Source organism: Oxyura jamaicensis, chromosome 1 (assembly GCF_011077185.1).
Source record: "Oxyura jamaicensis isolate SHBP4307 breed ruddy duck chromosome 1, BPBGC_Ojam_1.0, whole genome shotgun sequence".
Classification (NCBI taxonomy): domain Eukaryota; kingdom Metazoa; phylum Chordata; class Aves; order Anseriformes; family Anatidae; genus Oxyura; species Oxyura jamaicensis.
This window is the reverse complement of record NC_048893.1, coordinates 116,723,512-116,744,804: the sequence shown is the minus strand read 5'-3', so window position 1 is coordinate 116,744,804 and position 21,293 is coordinate 116,723,512. Positions and strand designations below refer to the sequence as shown.

At 43.5% G+C, this 21,293-nt stretch overlaps 1 protein-coding gene across 2 annotated transcripts; it reads left to right on the top strand.

The window, feature by feature from the left end:
- The first annotated feature begins 482 nt into the window (after positions 1-482).
- On the top strand, positions 483-20,114 carry XK (X-linked Kx blood group). Of its 2 annotated transcripts, XM_035316031.1 has the most exons (3): positions 483-874; positions 9,212-9,474; positions 16,061-20,114. In XM_035316031.1, exons 1-3 carry the CDS (start codon positions 630-632, stop codon positions 16,885-16,887), a joined length of 1,335 nt encoding a protein of 444 aa, XP_035171922.1. In that variant the 5' UTR covers positions 483-629; the 3' UTR covers positions 16,888-20,114. The 2 variants fall into 2 exon arrangements, with proteins under 2 accessions (XP_035171922.1, XP_035171923.1); XM_035316032.1 differs by lacking the exons at positions 483-874; positions 9,212-9,474 and adding an exon at positions 13,828-14,373.
- The last annotated feature ends 1,179 nt before the right edge of the window (positions 20,115-21,293 follow it).

Here is a 21,293-nt window from a genome sequence, read left to right as displayed (position 1 = left end):
CCTAGCTGATCTTCTCAGGCAGATCTGCAGCTACCTGGGCACCAGCCAGGAGAAAGAGGAGCTCGGAGGGGAGAGCCCGGTGGGCATGGACCGAGGGTCTGCGCCGAGAGGCAGCGACTGAAGACACCTCCTTGGCCCAGCGTGCAGACCCGAGCTGATGCCTCAGGAGCATTGTATCTTGCCAGGTGTTTAGATTCGGGGTGTTAAATCTCTCCAGGGATGTTATGGAGAGCCTGCAAAGGCCAGCCTTGCCCCTTAGGCTACTCCTTTTGCCACCCGCAGGGTGCCCTGAGGCACATCCCGAGCCACCACAGAGCTCTGGAGGGGAGAGGGACGGGCAGGGGGCGCCTCCTGGCCCCTGAAGAGAAAGGGGAAAGGCTGCGGGATGAGCACACCCCTCCACAGCGGGTGTCGCAGGCAACCCTTTCGGTTTTGTGCCCACAGCACCGTGTGAGGTGAACCCGAGGCGAAGCTGAGGGGGGTGCGGCGGGGCCGGGCGGCGGCCGCGGGCCCTGCGGCCCCCTCTGGCGGGCGGCGGCCGCGCTGCGCGGCGGTCGCTCGGTCGGTCGGTCGGTGTGCCGGGGTGTGTGTGTCGGTCTGTGTGTCGGGCCGGGGCTGCGCCTGCGGCGATGAAATTCCCCGGCTCCGTCCTCGTCTCCGTCGTCCTCTTCGTGGCCGAGACGGCGGCCGCGCTGTGCCTGAGCGGCGCGTACCGGGCGGCGGGGGACCGCATGTGGCAGTGGCTGACGCTGCTCTTCGCCCTGCTGCCCTGCGCGCTGGTGCAGCTCAGCCTGGTCTTCATCCACCGCGACGTGAGCCGCGACCGGCCGCTGGTGCTGCTGCTGCACCTCCTGCAGCTCGGGCCCCTCGTCAGGTCGGTGAGGGACCCCCCGGTCCTGCTGGGGGGCTGCGGGGAGCCCGGGGGGGGGGGGGGGGGGGGGGGGGGGGGGCCCCCCCGCCCCGGGGGGGGCCCCCGGGCGCCCCGCCGGGGGGGGCCCCCCCCCCCCGGCGGGGGGCGGTGCCTGCGAGCCCCGGGGCGGCACCGAAAGGCGCGTTGCCGGGGGAAGAGGCGCAGACCCTGCCCAGGGGCTGGGGGCAGGAGTTTTGTGGCCCTGCAGAGCCCTAAAGTGCGTGTTTTGTTGCTTTCCTTCCTTCTGGCTTTTTTTTTTTTTTTTTTCTCGGTGTTTTCTGCGCGTGGCTGCTGCCCGGGTGGCTCTTTGCAGATGAGATAAGCCGGGGGCTGTGCTTGGTCGCTGCCGCTTCCTCCGTAGCTGCATACCCCAAGGTTACTTCCACGAGAGAAGGGAAGACTTGCTCAGCCTCCCGTTTAAAACAATAACGAGGGTCCCAGCGTGTTGGAAGTGCTGGTAGTGCCCCAACCTGTCTCTTCTTTAGGCGCTGAGCTGCCCCAAAGACCACCTGAGTCCAACTGATGGAAAACGCCCTTAGGGAAAACAAAACAAAACAGAACAAAAAAAGGCAGATTAAAAGTTAGAGAGTTGGTGAAAACCCACGACAAAACATTGGCTGGGGGCTGGCTTTCGTTTCCAGTTTATTTGGGAATTTATGTGCATTTCCAGTTTATGGTCAAATCTTTAAGAGGCGAGGGGAATAAATGTGGTGTCTGTGGAGCGGAGCATAGAAGTGTCCCCAGCTTTTTGAAACTCCCAGACGGTGCGGACATGGAAGGTTTGTTAAGCTCAAACTAAGGAGGGCGAACAGCTTGGGTGTTTCAGAATGTCTTACGCTTCACAAAAAAAAAAAAAAAAAACATTGAATTCCTCCGTAACCCTGGCTGGATTGTTTTTGTTAATACTCTAAAGAGATTACCGTGTTATGGCATAACAATTACTGTGTTACAGCATAACGGGTTCTTGAAGAGCTCTGGCTTTCTAAAAGTGAAGAACAAAATACTCGCACACTTTTTTTTTTTTTTTTTTTTTGGAAAACAGGAGTGGACCCAAAGAGAACTGTCAAAATAAAGAGGCTGTTCAGGATTTTTTTCCTTCTAAAACAGTTGCTGGAACGACTGTCATGTCAAGCTGCAAGATGTGAAGAAGTAACAAAGGACATAAACAGCAACAACAAGTTAGAAAATTTTCTTTCTAATTTGCTGGAAGAGACACAGACTTCTGCTTCAGCCTTATCCAAGCACAATTTTGCTTTTCCTTTCCATCTCAGCAGTAAGCTTATCTGTTTACAGCACAAGCCACATGTGACATAGGAAATGTTTTCTGCTGTCAGTGAACTCCCAGACACAGTGGTTGCTGTGAAACCAGTGGGCATCTGGGAGCCCTCTCGTGTCCATGAAGGCTGCAGTGAGTGTGTGCGCACCTCCTCGAAGATCTGCTGCCTCAGCATTTCCAGAGAGTTCAGAGGTGTTGTGGTGAGCCTGTGCCACAGTTCCCATGGCATCGTGTAGGCAGTATGAATCAGCCTCTCTCTAGACCCAGGATGACCAAAATTATAATTATTAATTAAAAGAGGGTGGTACACATGCCACCTGAAAAACTTGCTTCCAGCTAAAGGCTGCAAGGACTCTGCAGATTAAGAGGAAGTTTCAGAGAAAACAACCTCTTTAGATTCAGAGAAATGTATCTATTCATAGGACACATTACAGGAGTGTGGGAAGGTGAAGTGATTGTTCTGAGATCCACAGTAAGGGACTTCGTTTTCTTCTGCCTTACTTTCCTTTCTGCTGCCGCTGAACACTGTTGTGTGGCAGAAGAGGAAACGTCAATTCCCACCAAGTGTAGATCAAAGCTGGGAATGCTGAAGTGTTCTCAGCACGTGAAATATGTCATCCTTCCCCGATTTGCACAGTAGGCTTTCTATCTTGTGTGGACTGGAATGTACGCAAGTGGAGGGGGATAGCTAGAAGGCAAAACATGTTGCTGTATTATCACTTCGGTGTGGCTTTTACCACTGAGAGCTGAAGAGAAACAATGTCCCTGCGGCCACTTGGTCCCACCCGTTTAGGCAAACCTTGATGCTTTGAATGAGAGAGCCCTGATGCTGTTAGTCATCTGCTTCCTTGTTTTAAAAAGGGCTGCTGGTTTGTTTCTCTCTGTCTCTGTCCTATGTTGTTTTTTGTTTGTTTGTTTTTTTGTTTGTTTGTTTTGTTTTGTTTTTTAATTCAAAGCTACTTACACCCACTAGTTCCTAGGAACTGAAGAAAAGGGGGAAAAATTGGATGTCCTGTTCTGAATGGTAGCCTTTTATCACTTCTATCCAAAATACACACCAGGACACATGACAGAGCCAGCTGAGGTGCACCATGAGCTCTGTTGGACCCCAAGAATTTGTGGACACAGCACAAAGCCTCATGCTATCTCCTGTGTTTGGTCCTTCGTTAGTGGGGTTCTTACACCTCACTTCCACAACCCAGCATGTTTTTTGGGAGAGCTGGGTCAAATTAATTCAAATAGGACACAGGCGGTAGAGCTGTCGCAGACTTTGTGCACTTGCAACATCAGAAGGAAATGCTAAATAGCCTGGAGGCTGCACAAGATGGCATAATTCAATAGAGGCCGGTCTGCTTTGGCTGACCTTAAGAAAGCCAGCATTAGCTTTTTAACCACCTCTCTTGGGTTTGTGGCACGATAAAGGTTATTTAGTGTTTCTCTGTTCGGACTCGAATACTCAAACATCAGCACACTGGTTTACAGACAGCATGTGTACATGTATGAGATTTCTCCATGATATTGGAATGTAGAGCTTTTTCTCCCATTTCTTTTTCCCCTAAAAATTAAGATTGAATTTTGGAGAACGGCATGGAAATATCTTGGTAGGGGAGGGGAGTGTATTTAGCTTAGCAAGCCAAATGGTCCGGCCTATTTTGAATCCTCTGTGTTACAAGAGAAAAAAGCATATTCTCTTATGAAACCTTCCTGCATGCCGCCGCTTTCCCCAGACACCCACGCTCCACCTGTTCTTGAGGCACTCGCTGGCCTGCCGCTGGAAGCACTAAAATTAGGATGCTCCCCTCATCCTGCAGAGGACAGGTGCTGTACCTTAAGAGTACGGTTCGCCTGCCCTTAATTCCTTCTCCCCCTAAGAGGAACAGTGTCTCTATAAAGTCAGAGCAGTTTGTGGAGTAAAATTCCTAATCCCCTCTGGTGGCCTGACGCAGATCTCCAGGGCGTAGGCTGCCAGAGACGACTTGCAGTAGTTGGCTGAATGAGTTGACTGCAGATTTCTGGGCACTGGGGGGGGGAGTCCTGCAACATTTCAGGTTGGTGCCACTTCTTGTGGATGCAGTAATGCATCTAGATACTTAGAAAATGTTTGGATATTTCTCTTATTTCTTTTCTTTCTTTTCTTTTTTTTTCTCAGATGAGATTATTTTACTACTATACAAAATAAATTGCAGCACAAAAGATGACTTAAAATGATAGCCAAGATCAATGAGAGATTGAAGACATCTTTATTTTATTTGGAAAAGACTACAGTGATCTTTTTGGTTTATTACTGGCTTCTCCTAGACCAAGGGTTGTCTCTTTGTCCATTTGGACAGCACCTGTAACACCAAGATCATCTCAAGATTTCAGGTGCTTCAACAATTCCAATAAGACACTGGATGTATTTTTGCTAGTGTATTGCTCCGCACCTAAGGATTTGTTCAGAATGCAAATAACTCTTCTGAAGGGTGCCACAGAAACCCCTGTTAACTTGTTTGCCCTTCTCTATTCTGCAAGCTATTGACAGGTGAGGGGGGTGAAGTAAGGAATGTAGATTTCCACCAGACTTGAACAGACAGGGCTTACCGTCAATGGAGCTGGCTCTGTCTGCCAGATGAACTTCCCTTGTGAAAAAAAAAAAAAATTGAAAACAAATAAAATAGACTCATATATAGTATAGTAATGACTGTTTTCCCCGGGTTTTGATGGGACAAGGATATACAGTATAGATTTTTAATGGGAGCAGGCTTTTTTCATAAGGAGAAACAAAATGACATCCATGTATGTATCATGCAGACAGCAGCAAAGGAGAGGGAGTAGGAAGTCTGAGTCAAACTACCAGAGGAGCAGTTATGTTATAGCTAACGTTAGATATCTGTGAGCTGTAGGAAAAATAGAAGACACTGGTAGGCTGAAATGATCAGTTATTAATGTTTTGGGCACCTAATTCTACAATTTGAAATATAATACGCATTATCTTCACCATTTTAGCTTAATAAGTCTTGTTGTGCAGAAGCATTGTCTCCTGTGGGTGATCTCTCTTTCCTAGCGACCTGCTTTATAGTTCAGAATAGCCCAGGTCTAAAAAACTCTTTTCCTTGTAGGACTACCATTGGCAGACGTGACTTTAGGAGATTCAGCTAGCTCTAAGCTTTACAGCTGGTGGTGCATCTCCCTCTTTTCCAGATGGGATGAATATGCCTTAGACCCTCTTCAGGTTTGTTTTTGGTTTTATTTTTCCTTTATTCTTGAGCAGATGTGGTAGGTGTCCAAGATGCGATGAACAGAAAGTGCAGTTGGAAGGTAGAAAAATGAGTGAGAACAAATCTTTGTCTGACACAGGTAAGTAATTCTGTAGGCATGATCAGTCTTTTTGCACTCTTCACTAAAGAAAAAAGATTTACTAAAATGGAGTTGTCAGAGAAATCCATTTGTACATTTGCAATGAACATATCTGGGTAGTCCTTTCAAATGGATGTTTGCTCTTGGAGCACTTGTTGGATGTGGGAAGTTCCATGTCTTCATTGCCTGCTCCTTCTCCATAGCACCATTATTTTGCCTGTATTTAAATCCCACGCATCCATGATTAAAAGAGGGAATGAGGTGCTTGCTCTTAACAGGCATAGGATTATTCCTCCTACAGACAGTGTGGAAGACGAATGTGTTGCTGCTGAATCACTCTTTGCAAGCACCATCAGGACCCTTGAAAAAGTACAGCTCGTCCCTCTGCCAAGATTCGGCAGCAGAGGAGAAAGCAGCACATCTCTTTCCCACCTCTTAACTTCCAGTGTGTAGAGTAGGTTTGATTTTTTTTTCTTTGAATTAATTTTAGTTCCTTCTTAGCCTGTACTACAGCTGTCATTGCTTTGCGTCCTGTGTAACTCCCAAGCTGAAGGCCTTCTGCTTGACTCTGTATGAGGATCCAAGGACCCTAAATATCCTTGAATTGCAGGAAATGGTTTGTGCCGAACCTGGGACATCCCACTCCTGTTCCTCCAGAGCAGGGATGAACAGTGATCAATGGGGTCTTCTCCAGAATTCCCTGGTCTGTAGAAGAGCTTGAAGTTTCTGCATGGGCTGTGGCACCAGGTGCAGTCTTGAATGTATTTGTTGTGGGCCCCAGGAGGCATCATCTCCAGAGACACTCGTGTGGGGTAGCTGGGACTTGAGAGAAGATGGGCATCACTACTGGTGAAGTCTGGGTGCTTGCACACATCACTTGTATTGCTCTGTTGTACTGGTAAAGTCCCCTCTGGCTGTAAGGCGTGCTGATCAGACCGTTCATTTCACACTGTATTGGAAACGTTTGCTTTCCTACATGGAAAAAAAAATTCCCATCATAAACGTGGAACCAATATACTGTTACTTAATACCTACCTAATAAATACAAATCAAATGCTTGCTCCAAAACCCATCATTTTGTTGGTAATAGGACTTCAGACTGTAGCAAATGCTGTGAATCTTATCACCTCTTTTATGGGATTACCTCAGATTTGTTGGATGGGTCCCTCAGCTATATCTGCTTTTAATCGTGCACTGCAAGAGTTCAGAGGCTGATGCTGAGATCTCATTTTCCGTAATAGCTTTAGACTTGCCCTCAGCTCAGGATGAATAGATGGTGGTGAATACTAAGCAAGACATAAATGTTCTGGGACCTCTCTTCTAGAATAAAATCAATTTGTTGTTTTCAGAATCTCTGTTGGCTTTGTAAGCTATTGTGCTTTATTAATTTTTCACACTTTATTTTTGGCTATGTGGATTCTTTCACATGGAACAAAGCTGGCAGGGACTGAAAAGTTTAACAAAGTGAAAATAGAAAGTCACCACTGTGAATGGAGCCTCCAGCGCACCAGGCCTTTCGGATATTTTTAGTGAGCATGGTAGCTGAAGCCTACTGAGTCAAGGATAGTACTACGGTGTACTGAAAATGTTCTCCATGTAGAGCAGTTGAAACTTGCTAGTGGTCCAGTTAGGGGGGAATATGAATTTTTATCAGTGCTGCTTTTTAGATCAGTCTGTGGACTCTCCTCTAAAGGCTTTCCTCCAAAAGACCGGGAGTGGTGAGGAGGAGTGGGGAAAGCTGAAAACGTAATGAAAGCTAATAGTCTCAGGCAAGCATAGGTCTATGCTTTGTAATTGTGAGATACTTTTAAATAGAAGACAAGCCTTATTTGCATACTGCAAAAATACATTGACCACATTTGACCTGGAAAAGACTTGGAGATTACTGCATTCCAGCAGCTGTTATCTATGGAAGCAACCAGGGAGAGGTGAACCTCAGTAGGGCACTGTGGAAAGAAAGAAGACAGTTGAGTCCTCATCAGAGGATGATGCCTGCACAAGAAGATGATAACATACATGTCCAACCATGAGAAGAGTTGGGACTAGAGATGGTGTCACAGGGTGCCTGTGCAGTTGGGGTTGAGACGACTCCCCTTGAAGTCCTCTCTCAGCTGGGAGAGAGCTTCAGTGGAAGCCATCCATCATTAGTTGTGCAGCTCACACATCAGTTGGTTTTATTTTTGAAGTGGCAGCGTTAGGCATAAAAGACAAAATAGTTTTTGTCCGCATTGGGTTTGGGTTTCAGAGGATTTTTTGTTTTCAGTAGCCAATACTGTTTGTCCTTTATGTTTCTGCTATATATAGACTTCTCCACAGCAGGCTCTGTATCTTCAGGACCCTATGCAACGTGACAGAAATAGAGCATTTCTTTCCTCTCTCTTCCCCCTCGTCTTGCAACGTCGCCTATACCTTAGCAGATACTTGCTCATTATCACATCTCAGAAAATGCTGACTGTTCCTCTAAGTGTTTCAGTTCCTGCTTGACACCAAAGCCCAACCTTGACACTTTCATACCACAGAACTCTCTTAGAATAGTGTCTGTAAAGTTTTTGCTAGTGTAAAGTTGATTGTTGGAAGGAAGTTTCAGAAACTTTTCTTTCAGAAGTCTGTCTGAGACTGTATTTTCTTCTTTAGTACTCAGGGAGCCATATTATCCTCATTGCTGTAGCACTTGCTGATGCCAACCCCTTCATCCCTTTTCCATTCCCCTCCTAACATATGGATTATTCTCCATGCATGGGTGGAGGCAACATGTAATAAAATATGTTAAAACAATAAGTAATTTGTGAATAGAAATGTATGTACTGGCACATTTTTTTCCCTTGGAAGTTAATGTGTGGCAAGTTACAGCTACATAAACACGGTTTGGATCATCAGTGTTTAAAAATGAAGAACTGCAGGAACTGGAAACACTGCACCTTCTAATTTAGAATAGTTTTGCAAGACTATGTTTCATATTTCTGAAGTGTTGCAGTAAATCTAAGTAAACATAAGGAGTAAAGGTGCTGTTTCTCTATCTTTTTAGAACAGGCTAATACCATGACTTGCGAGGTGCTAAACTGCTTGTTCTCATTATGGCTGCTATTGCTTGTTACTTGTATTTTTGGACCAAGGGTTTGCAAGGGTTTGAGCAAGCAAGGGTTTGAGTCTAGCTGTGTCTGAGGTGCATGCACCCACTTGTACTCTGAGCTTCTCTCTGATGTCTTGAGATATTTTGCTTAAGACAAACGTATGAGAAGTGGTTTTATTGTTGTGTCCAATTGGTGTGCCACAGGCGTATGGATAACACCAGAAGGCAAAAGAATCTAAAGAAACGTTTTCAATTTAGGTTCTGGGCTGGGAAACTATGAACATTGTGGTGGATGAGTAGTTTAAGAAATTTAATAGGACAGCAGAGGACAAGGGCAGCTCATAGAAAACAGCTGAGCTTCCTCCCATGTCCAAGTATTCCTACAAGCAGCCCCAAAGGCACTCCCAGATTCTTGCCCTATCATCACATGCAGTTCATGTTTTGCATAGCAAAATCTGTCCTATTGCAAATGTACCAAGAGGAGAAAATGTGCAATGTTTGCTCTGTAAACAAAAGACTTGGTGACTTTGTACAAAATGGCTTAAAATACTAAGCAAGGGGGAGACCTATGCTGTTGTTTCATTTGTTCCTGTTACTCTATTTACTGATTTGCTTGTAGGTGTGTGGAAGTCTTTTACATTTACTTCCATGCCGGCAGAGTCGAAGAGCCGTATGTCAGCATCACGAAGAAGAGGCAGATGCCCAAGGATGGGTACTCGGAAGAAGTTGAGAAAGAAGTGGGCCAGGCCGAAGGCAAGCTGTGTACGCACAGGTCTGCATTCAGCAGGGCCTCTGTGATCCAGGCATTCCTCGGCTCAGCCCCCCAGCTCACGCTCCAGCTCTACATCTGTGTCCTGCAGCAGGAGATAACGGCTGCCAGAAGTAGGTAGAGCTGCTGTCATTGCCTCCGTAATTTGGTGGGAGGGAGAGGAGGAGGGTCAGCAGTCAGGAGTACCTGCCTCTGACAAGAAGTGAACACATTGCAAATGGTTTCATCTGGTAGCTTTTGACAGTGGTGTCGCTGACAAAGTTTCTATCATCGTGTTTTAGACTAACATTTCCTTTAGTGTACTTTGGTTGCTGTAGAAGCATTAATGTGATAAGTGGCCCTTGCAGCATGAGAGGAAGGCAGCTGGAGGGACTGAGCTGTCTTCATGAAGAGAAAAAAAACACACAACTCTGTTCCCTTTTGGCTTCTGAGCAAACTTTCTAGAAAATTCGTTGGGGTACAATGCAGAGCATATTTTGTCATGATACATTATGAAAGGTGTACTTTCAGGGATGCAGTTTTACACGTGGACTGAGGCCACAAACTGTTTTTACTTGTGCCAGACTCTGAATTTGGAATTAAAAGGCATAACTTAGTATGCAAATGTTACCATCTCATCTCTGGACCCAAGCTGTTAAGTCTTCACAACGCAATGCTGAACCACATGGACTTACCAGGATGCACCTCTCTTACCATGAGACTCTTTACGTCTTACTCCATGATGTGATCCAGCTCTGTGGAAATACAATCTTGATTCAGTGGCTGGCTGCTACTAGAGGAACCTGCACCATGTGGTGGTAGGACAACTAGCTTTTTGATGTGAGAAAGGGCTTTGGCACCTGGGAGAACTTGCAGGATTTCCTCTGAAATACAAAACAGCTCTTGTAGCTATGACACCTTGAGAGACCACGGGTCTTTTGAAGGCCTTGTTTGTTTGTCTTGAAGAAGCCTTTCCTCACAACTCGGGATGGAAGACAAAAGCATGCTGGAGGGTGAGTCAGCATACAGAGACATTACAACAGGTGAAGGCCTTCATACAAAAGTACTTGTTTAACGTTATAGCAGTTGATACTTGAAAGACATTGCTCCTGAGTTTCTGAGTACTTCACAGCTAAGGTAGATTCTTCAAATAACCATGGCATCTGTGATCTTGGATAAGGACAAAGCAGTTGAATCCTTTGCTGAGCAGTGCAATTATCACAGTTTCCAAGCACTTTGCTGGAGATGGCATTTGCTTAAGAAAGGTCACCTTTTTATTGTGTTTCTTCTATTACTAGTGTTGCCGTTATTGGTCATGGTTGCTAAGGAGAAGCCCTGTGTTCCAGATCATTAGAAAAATGCATATTTAGTAACTCCCTATCACTTTTGACTTTTATTTGTCACTGCCAAGGTAAATTCTTTCTCACAGACTGATGAGTGATCTTCTGTGGGTGAAGTGAAGGTAGACAACCAGAGCTAAGTTGGCTCACCAGGAAGTTCAGTGAATATGTATGAATAGAAAGAGAGGGCAAGACACCACCAGCAAATGCAGTATTTAGCTCATGTCTCCCAGAAGCTACCTGTATAGCAGGTCCTGTTTAATTGTAGAATACAGAAATCAAAAGAAAAAATGTTTCTTTTCGTAATCAGTGATCTAGAACAACGGCAGCGTCCATAAGAACTCATTCAGCAGAAAAAAATGAGTTCTGATGAATTCTCAGGAGGGACTTGGGAGTTCTGGTGGACAAAAAGCTCAACATGAGCCAGCAATGAGTTCTTGCAGCCCAGAAGGCCAACTGCATCCTGGGCTACATCAACAGAGGAGTGGCCAGCAGGACGAGCAAGTTGATTGTCCCCCTCTGCTTTGCCCTTGTGAGGCCCCACCTGGAGTGCTGCATCCAGGTCTGGGGCACCCAGTACCAGAAGGATGTGGGGCTGCTAGTGCCGGTCCAGAGGAGGGCCATGAAGATGATCGGAGGGCTGGAGCACCTCTCCTGTGATGAAAGGCTGAGAGAGCTGGGGACATTCAGCCTGGAAAAGAAAAGGACCTCACTGATTCCTTCTTTTCAGTACTTAAAGGGAGCTTATAAAAAGATGGAGAGCAATTTTTTACTTGGGTAGATAGTTATAGGTCAAGGGGGAATGGTTCTGAACTAAAAGAGAAGATATTTAGATTAGAGGTTAGGAGGAAATTCTTCACTAAGAGGGTATTGAGGCACTGGCACAGGTTGCCTAGAGAAGCTGTGGGTGCCCCATCCCTGCAGGTGTTCAGGACCATGGGATCCCCCGGGCAACCTGATCTAGTGGGTGGCATCCCTGCCCATGGTAGGGGGACTGGAATTAGATGATCTTTAAGGTTCCTTCCAACCCAAACCATTTTATGGTTCAATGAAAAATTAAGTCGTAACCATATCTGTTTGTATCTTAAGCCATAACCACTTCTGTTTGTATCTTACTTTCTGAAGTCTTGAGACTTTCTGCACTCTTCAGCCAACTTATTTCGGCAGTAATACCTTTCATCCAGCAGTATTATTCAACCTACACAGCAAGCAGGAATGATACATACCACAGTACCAGCTTGTTTGTAATGTGTACATGCGGATTCTTATGTATAAAGACATGACTTCAGCCGTTTGGATCTTGCGGCATTATCAAAGTAATTAGCAGCCAGTCCAGCTCTTCTTCCACACTTGAGATCTCTTCAAGTTCCCTGTTCTTTGACACACTCCTTTACATTTGTCCATGTTATAGCTATTATGCTTTTCTTCTTGTCTTCTGATTTCGATATTTTTTGTCTTGTCTTCTCATCAGTCTATATTTTTCTGGATTCCTGCACTACCTTGTCTGTTATTCTGTGTAGATTCTACTTGGTCAGTGGTATTGAGGACACTGACATCCATGAATCCAAAACTTTTTACCATCATGCCACTTCACACTCCTGACAACTCATGAGACTTGGCAGTACTAGGTTAATGGTTGGACTTGATGATCTTGGAGGTGTTTTTCAACCTGAATGATTCTATGATTCTGTAATAACGTTTGTCCCTTTTAGATCTGATTGAAACTCATTATTGTTTCCAGTATTGAATCAAACAGTTCTGAAAGGAATGTGCAACATTGACTAAGCCTTTGTTAACCAGAGCCGTGCCGTGTCATGTCTTTTTTGTGTAGTTCACGGTATTAATGAATTTCCCTGGATGTTTTATTCTCGATGATCAGATTCTTGCCAGTGTCTGTCATTGTCCAAAACTGTCATTTCACTGTCTGCCAAGAACGTAAAATGAGGAGGAGTAAAGAGTTGCAAAAGCAGAATAAAGCCCTCCTGCGTGGGCTCCTCTCCACGGGCTGCAGCTCCGGCCCGGGGCCTGCTCCTGCGGGGGCTCTCCATGGGCCGCAGCCTCCTCCAGGCCACATCCACCTGCTCCCCGTGGGCTCCTCCACGGGCTGCAGCGTGGAGATCTGCTCCGTGTGGGACCCATGGGCTGCAGGGGGACAGCCTGCTCCACCAGGGGCCTCTCCACAGCCCGCAGGGGAACTGCTGCTGCCTGCCTGGAGCACCTCCTGCCCTGCTGCACTCACCTGGGGGACTGTGGGGCTGATTCTCACTCCTGTCTCCCAGCCGCTGTGTCACAGCAGATATTTTTTTTTCACTTTCTTAAATCTCTTCTCACAGAGGCACAGACAACATCATCTGTTGGCCTGGCTCTGGCCAGCGGCGAGTCTCTTTGCAGACAGCTGGAGCTGGCTCTGCTCTGACATGGTGCAGCTGTTGGGCTCTTCTTACATAGACCACCCCTGCAGCTGCCTACAACCAAAACCTTGCCATGTAAACCCAATGCAGTCTCTCTTTTGCATTTGGGCTTCACTTTGTACTAAATGCTACAGCATCTGTCACTATCATGCATTGTCTTAGAGCCAACTGAAACCTTGCATTTAAGGTATGGCTGACATCAGGCTCGTGACTGCTTACACAGTGTTGGGCAGCCAGCAGGACTGCTTTGCTTAGCTAATACCACCTGGTGAAGCTCAAGGCCAGGAGGTGCCGAAAAGACCTGAGTTATTTTAAATGACAAAAATAGCTGGCTGGAGGTGGAAGGGTTGCATGGCTTGTCCTACCACCCTTGAAAAAAGGCCAGTTCTCAGCATGCAGTATCAAATGTGAAAGATCTGTTTCCTTTGTAAGTTTAAAGTGTTGTTTGTTTGTTTGTTTAATTGCTATTAGCAGCAGTAAAGTTGTTTACAGACATGAAATTATCTCAAAAGGTGGATTTCCTGCCATTTAAAAATAAAATCATTCTGCTGAAAAAGATGCATTTTTTCAATTAAAAGTTGTAGCAGTGACAAAACCAAAAAGTAAAACAGTGCCTACCTGAATGATTCTGGGACTGTGCATCTCTGATCTGTGAGAAAAGTATAGGTTTCTGTGAGTAGGAAGGAAGAACAGAAATGCCACCTTTATAAGAACTGCTAAAGGTTTTTGAACTCTCAAAGGAAGATACTTTATAGTGAGCAGGCAAAGAAGTGACAGATCATAAGGGAAAACAACAGTAACATGGCCTTTCCACATTTCTGTATGTGGTTGATTAAAACCATCTTTATCACAGGCTTAGAAGTGATGTTTGAACTGGTAGTTTGGTGGCAGTACTGAGCTTTTGGGAAAGCAGATGAACAGGATTACAGTACTAAACCAGAGTCAGCGTGAATGTAGTTGCTGTCAATGGAGCAGTGCCTCTTTTGAAGTTTTGAGGTGTTAAGGCAAGATTGAGATTCACTGAGAATCCCTAAAATGGAATCAGACTCAGAAGACAAGCTTGAGTTCCAGGACAGAAGCACTCTTTCTCCAGTGGATTTTGTGTGTGTGTTTATGTGGTTTACTTGTTCTGTGTGCTTTTGTTTTTTAAACTCTGAGAGCATTATTTTGCCTAATGAACTCATTGAGGTTATTTGTACTTTTACAGTTCTAGACTCAACACAAAAGTACAGGAAAGGTTTTGGAAGGAGCCCCAGGAGTGACTTTGGAAAGAACCACAGTGGCATTATTGACTCCATTCACTTGCTCTTCCTTATTTAGGCAATGCTTTCTAATGTTTAAAAATACTCAGATCAAGTGTAGGGCTGTAAGAAAGACATTTAAAAATGCACATTTCAAATTTAAATGTGAAACAAGAAAATAAATAATCATTTTCAGAGAACATATGCAGCATGAAACTGGCACGTACAAAATTACAATATAAAATGGCATTGTTTTCATTTTACTGAGTACTATTCAAAATTTAGATATAAAGAATTAATTTTTTTCCAAAGTAATTCAGAGGAATTTGAGGGAGAGAATTTAGCTAAAAGGAGGAGAAAAAACCTGCGAGAAACTTAATAGAGATCCTAAAATACACTTGTTTCTTTCAAACTCATGCTCAGAAATTAGTAACTCTAATTAGAAAAACCTGATAGTCATGGTTAAATAGCTATAGCAATGTAGGCAATCTCATTCATGTATTGGATAATGACATGAACTAACCGAAGGCTGCAGCAAGAACTAGCTGCTAAGCATTACAAAAGTAATTGACATAATAAAGAATTGCCCGTTTATCTTGTTCTGTCTGATGCAATATAATGCTCTGTAGCATGACCAGTTAGCTTGGTTGGTTTCATTCACACTATAAAAAAACAATTGAATAATTTCTACTGTGCTTAACTGATTAAAGTTTGAAGTGTTCCTCACATGAAAACAATGCAGATTGAAACTAGAAGTGTTGCACAGGGTTTCCTAAAATTGGTCCCCTATATAAGCTGTTCAGCGTGTTGGTAAAAATTGCGTAGAAGGCATGCAGATGTTGACAAAACAATGCACGGCTAGCACTCCGGAACACTGGGATACTATTCTGTATGTCCAGGGCTCTTATACATCCATACCTGCTTAGGTCATAAACTTTCTCCTAGTTGGTTCCCATCCTCAGTGCGCTTGTTAATTCAGCACTGTAATTTGCACATCCCCTACCTGGCAATCAGATCAACAGAGCTGATCAAAATTTTAAGACATTTTTAAAAGGAATGTTGTTCTTAAATGCATGATATTGATAGTTGCATAAGGAAAATACATGCATAAGAAATCACAATGTAGACAAGTGAGCGAATATTTGTCTACTAGGGAAAAAAAAAGTACAGGTGTTTTGGGGTTTAACCTGCTTTAACCTGTTTTGAGCTCTATCCCGTAACCCTTCTGTGAGCTTAGACAATTTGCTTCAACGTAAAACATCAAAATCATTCTGGTGTCTGCGTGCCCAACTAATTCCGAAGTTTTATGTTCTGTGACTCAGTCCTTCATCTGTGCAGAAGGTGAGTAGCACTCCAGGGCCTTAGGGACTACTGTGAGAGTACTGCTTGAGAGCAACTGGCATACTCTTACAACTGAGCTGTGTAATCACGAAGGACAGTACATGCACAAACAGTCCTGGGCAGGTGGTGGGGAGACACCTGTGATTTTTTTTTCCACTGCCTTTTCTCTTTCTGTCTACTTGTAAATGTAACAAATGGGGACCAAAAGGGGACAGAGAGTTAGAGTAAGAAACCAGAAGTGGATACAAGGAATGTATTTTTTTTTGGCTTTATACCTGCTGGGAATCCCTAGAAGTGCTGTGAAGACAACTAGTTGCATCTCTGTATTACTCTGATGCAATGTCTTCTGTGAAGATGACGGTTCTGATTTGTCTTTTCTCTTTGTAGGTGTTTTTATGGTCCTTTCCCTCCTGTCAATTGTATATGGCGCCTTACGCTGCAACATCCTGGCTATTAAGATTAAGTATGATGATTACGATATCAGTGTGAAACCAGCTGCCTACCTCTGCATATTCATGTGGAGAAGCTTTGAGATTGCTACGCGGGTTATAGTGCTGGTCCTTTTCAGCTCAGTCCTTCAGATCTGGACTCTCCCTGTTGTGCTAGTGAATTTCTTTGTTTTTTTCTTTTACCCATGGATTCTCTTCTGGCAAAGCAAGTCCCCGTTTCCTGAGAACATAGAGAAGGCATTGAGCAGGGTCGGCACCACCATTGTCTTGTGCCTTCTCACCTTCTTGTACGCAGGCATTAACATGTTCTGCTGGTCGGCAGTGCAGGTGAAGCTCAATGATCCTGACTTAATTAACAAGTCCCAAAACTGGTACCGTCTGACTGTGTATTATATGCTGCGATTCATTGAGAATGCATTCCTCCTGCTGATGTGGTACATCTATAAAACTGATATCTACTTGTACGTCTGCGCCCCGTTGTTGGTCTTGCAGCTCCTGATAGGTTACTGCATGGCTGTCCTCTTCATGTTGGTGTTCTACCAGTTCTGTCACCCATGCAAAAAACTCTTTTCATCCAGCATTACCGAAGGTTTGCTCTCCTGTTTCAAGTTCCTCTGCTTTGTTTGCAAGCCTCCTAAGTCTACCAGAGTAACAGACAAGGCAGAGTTGAAATCATCTGAAAATGCTGATGAATCACAGAGCAGTACCAAGACAACAGATTCTCAAAATGGGAATCGTCATCAAAGTGTTTCTTCCAATGCCTAGTGTAACTGGAAACAAGTATGTGCCTTGGGAAGGTTGCAGGTCACCTGCTGGGAATGTTGGGCATCTTGGATATTGTGTCTTGTGGGTGGGTTTCCTGTCTTGCAGGTGTATGCTGCATGAAGACTGACAAGCCTACCTTTATGGAAAGCGTTGTTTATGGGTATGTGTAGCTGTGCGTGTTTATGTATGAATGTAAAAAGCAGTCAGTGTTTGCAGACTTTTGTTTCAGATTCTTCTCGACATGGTTTTATCATGTGCTCAATTTGAAATCGTTATAGAGGACATCCTTCAAAAACTAGCCTGATTCTCATCTTACTCAGGAAATCTGAGGATGGAAGGAAATGCATTTTATTTCAGATAAGATGTCATTAAGGCATGCCACCCTAGCATGGAAACAGAGCATAGTCTTTGACCATATAATTGACTATTGCTGTGGTCTGCTTTCCTCAGATGGCAGACTTTTTTACATTCTAATCAATGTCATAAAATAATTCTTCTCTCTGTGGCATAAGAATTTGACTTCTACAATGCACAGTAGCTTAGGTTGCCAAGAAATGGCTAATTAGCCAGCGCTAATACTGAAATGTGACTGTCACTGAGAATGGACAGAGGGGTTATTGGCTTATGCACTGTTTTACTCTTCATATATGCTGCTTGTTAGTAAGGGAATTAAATTTAACACATTAATTGTAATGTTCTGGAATAGCTCGCTGTTCTGATATAATCATTTAAATAATACTTTATTATTTGTGTTATTTTGGTATTAGGGTGGGGTTCACTTTACATGACTTGAAATATCTAGAAGCTGGGTGGATTGTATGAACTAGTCAGGTAGGTGCTCTCCAGGGAATATCTCCAGTGAGTGATTCAGCACATCTTAAAATGTTGTCTTGGGTGACACGGATCATCCTCTGGAGACCTATTACTCAGTTTTAACCAGATGTCTTGACCACTAGTCTTGACCATGTCTCCATTTTAGATGGCTAAAGTTAGTAGGGACAAGTGCTACTGTATTTGATAGTCACCAAGCAGGCAACTCAGTGACTTGTTAAGTGGAGATAGAAAAGACTGAGTCCTTTTTGAGGCCGTGATGTATTATGGCTAGGTTGATATCGGTACTGCAAAAACCTCAGGCTTCTTTTACCTCAGAATCACCACAGGCTTGAAATCTGAAAGAAAATGGGAGTTGTTGACTTTTTCTTCAATGCACTATATCACCACCACAAATAAAAGTGTTTTGCAAATCACTGAGAAAACTTTAGCAGATGGACAGCCAAGAAGTACAATTTAGTAGAAATACACAAAAAAAAAAAAAAAAAAAAAACTGCATTTAAAAAAAAATTAAGTGAAAGCTTTTTGCACTTTGATGGCTTAGCACCTTGGGTTTCTTCTGTGCGTGACACATTGTGGCTGCTAGCAGAAAAAGAACAATTAATGATTCAAAGTACCTTCTAATGTCCTCAGCTTAACTTCCATCCTACTTTATGGAAGATGAGAAGTTCTTCAGCAGGGATGATATCAACACCGTTTCATTAGAAACGTCAAGTTGGGGTCTGAGGTCATCTGTAATGAGATGTCACATGCAGTGCTGCACAGAGCTAAGCCATTTCTATTTTTTTATTTTTTCCTTTACTGCACTGTAAATGAATGTCTTCCTACTTCAATTTTATAATGGAGTTATGTTTTTTATTTTGCTCGATGTGTGTATGTGTGTTGTATGTATATGTAGATCTCATTAAATTATTGGTGGGTGGTAATAGGAGTTTTTGGCATGAGCCTACTATGGGAATGTACTTGATATATTTGGGGAAGTCACCCAAACCCAACATCTCTAACTTCTCTCTCCGAGTAGCATTAGAATAGTGAGGTGATTCCTTGAAGACACTACAGTATTTCTCTGTACTTCTGTACCTAAAGGTGCAGTATAGTATTTCCTTGCACTTTTCTAGATGTAGAAGAGTATTTTCCGTGAAAGGAGCAAGTGAGAATGTGACCTCTTGATTCCAAACCTTCACAGTTCAGCACATGGGGCCAATTTTTCAGGTATTCTTAGAACTGAATATCTAATTTCATAGTTGGGTGGTCATTGATGATCAGGCAATTAAAGGCATTGCCTAACTACATAAGCACCCAGGTGTGAAATTTTAGTCTTTGAGAACAAAGCGACTTCTTGTGTAGAAGTACTTCACAGCTAAGAAGAGAGCTCTCGAGTCTTTGAATCAGACTTTGGACATTGGAAGTGATGGTCCAATTGTGATTTTGCCACTTGAAAACTGTGAAAACTCCACAAACCTCAGCTGGTGAAATGCTTATGCTACAGAGAACTCAACAGTAGGAAGCTGTAAGCGACCCAGCCGGGAGTCCAGTATGTATATGCAGTGAGCACCGTTCAACTTCACATGCTAATGATGAAGACTAACGTATATGCATATTTTTAGAGAATGTACCATATTACTTCCTATTTTTATACTAGTCTTCTCAAGTGCATGCACAGAAGCCTGAATATTTAAATCATTGTTTTGAAAATAAGATTGTATGGCTTATATCACTGTCGTATGGTATTGCCTTAGGTACAGACTAGCCAAATACTAGCCAAATACAGTTTAAACATAGCATTAACATGAGTGCCATTGCTTTTTCTGTCCTTCTTTTTGCTGTGCCTCATTAACTGTGAGTGCCATTGCTTTTTCTGTGCCTCGTGTCATCACAGCATCACGTTCAGATTGACTGACTAGCCATATTGCTGTTCTGTTTATGTTTTGATCCTGCGGTGCTGCCATTGCTGGTAGAAAGAAGGAATGAGAGGGAGTCAGAGACAAAGATGTTCTGTTGCATCAAGACCAGTGTTTTCGAGGACAAGCTTATGTTTCTGAAGTGTGCGATAATGCCAGGAGATGCAGTTTTTTCCCAGGATGGCGACAGTCTAGATAGTATTATTATCAATACACCTAGTGGCTGCACTGAGAGAAGGGTAGTATTAACTAGGAAGGACGTATGTGTATGAAAGAGTGATGTCTTGCTGCGAGCTTACTGTGGTTTTTCAATGTGAGAGGTGTATATGTTCAATGGAAGGGTATAGGGCTAATGTTAAAAACTTAACTCACTTGAGTAGTCCTGAGTCACACAAAGGATTGCTCAGTAAGGATTGTTCATGTATATGAGTATGCAAGATCTGGTACGTCTTTTATACTTGTAAAACAACACGAATTAAAATGTTGAAACACTAACTTGCATTGTTTTGGTGTCAGTTCTTAGTATACTGCATTCAGAAATCCAAGCTAAAGGTTATGTAGCACACTGTCATCTGGTACCACACAGCAGAAGAAAAGTTTTCAAGTAAATCTGACAGAAGAATAATCTGTGATTGATTTGAGAGTTCTTCACCTAAATCCAACGGTGCTTCTAATGCTACTTAGCTGGTGGGGGTCTCAGCTGAATTTGTTAGTGGTTTAAAACAAGTGACATAAAAACCAAGATCAATTTAGGTTATTTATTGTCAAGATTTAATTATGTATTTAATTGTTTTACATTGGGAAGCAGAAAGGAATCATCATTACCTTATAAAGGACCTTGTTACATTTTCCTGCACACTCCTTTCATGCTCATCTGGGTTTACCACATGCTTGTCTCTGATCCGGGAATAGCCAGCAAAATCCTCACTGTGGACTACTGTGGAGTCATAGGATATATATTTTATACACATATGTATCAGCTTGAAATGTCAGCATGCCACCTGAATGACAAACAGTGAGAAAGGATTTAAAAGTACTGGTGGTGATGACACCACTATCTGCCCTCCCTAAAACATGGAAAGTAATTAGTCCTTTCTTACAGATACTGGTTTTAGTTTCAGGGAATGATTTTTAAATGAATGACAAGTACAGTTTAAAAAAAAAAATCAAATGCAGATTTAAAACTAAATGAAAAATTTCAGATTCAGGCACAGTTTTGATAATTTCTGTGGTTGTTTTCTTAAAAAATCTTGATAGCATCTGCCTACAAGAGAATCCCTGCTTTTGGTCTTCAATGTGTTTTCTTAAAGAAAAGAGACTTGGGTGACCATCCCGCCTCTCTGTCAGCTCCATCCTCCCCAGTACACACCAAATTCATTTGGCAACTTTAAATTTTTCCGAAGGTAGAAATCTGAGGGGAGAAATAAAAGACTTATACACATTTGTGAAGACGATCAGCTACCAGGAGGAGAAGATGCAGACTGACAGAATGAACCTTCTGAAAAGCAAGGTTTCAACGTTATCTACTTGACCACTAGCAAGCCCACACCAGCCAAGCAATCGGCGCTCTTTTGAGGTGTGACAAGGCTGCATATCACGTTCAGTGATCCATGTACCTGCTACCTCTCGCTCTTGGAGTAAAAGAGGATTAGAAGTTGTGGGGATGAAGGGATA

Excerpts from the sequence above, each read along its gene's own strand:
- XK (XM_035316031.1), top strand. The coding sequence starts at position 630 with ATGAAATTCCCCGGCTCCGTCCTCGTCTCCGTCGTCCTCTTCGTGGCC. Across the intron at positions 875-9,211 it reads CAGCTCGGGCCCCTCGTCAG|GTGTGTGGAAGTCTTTTACA; the intron begins GTCGGTGAGGGA and ends ATTTGCTTGTAG. Across the intron at positions 9,475-16,060 it reads GGAGATAACGGCTGCCAGAA|GTGTTTTTATGGTCCTTTCC; the intron begins GTAGGTAGAGCT and ends TTCTCTTTGTAG.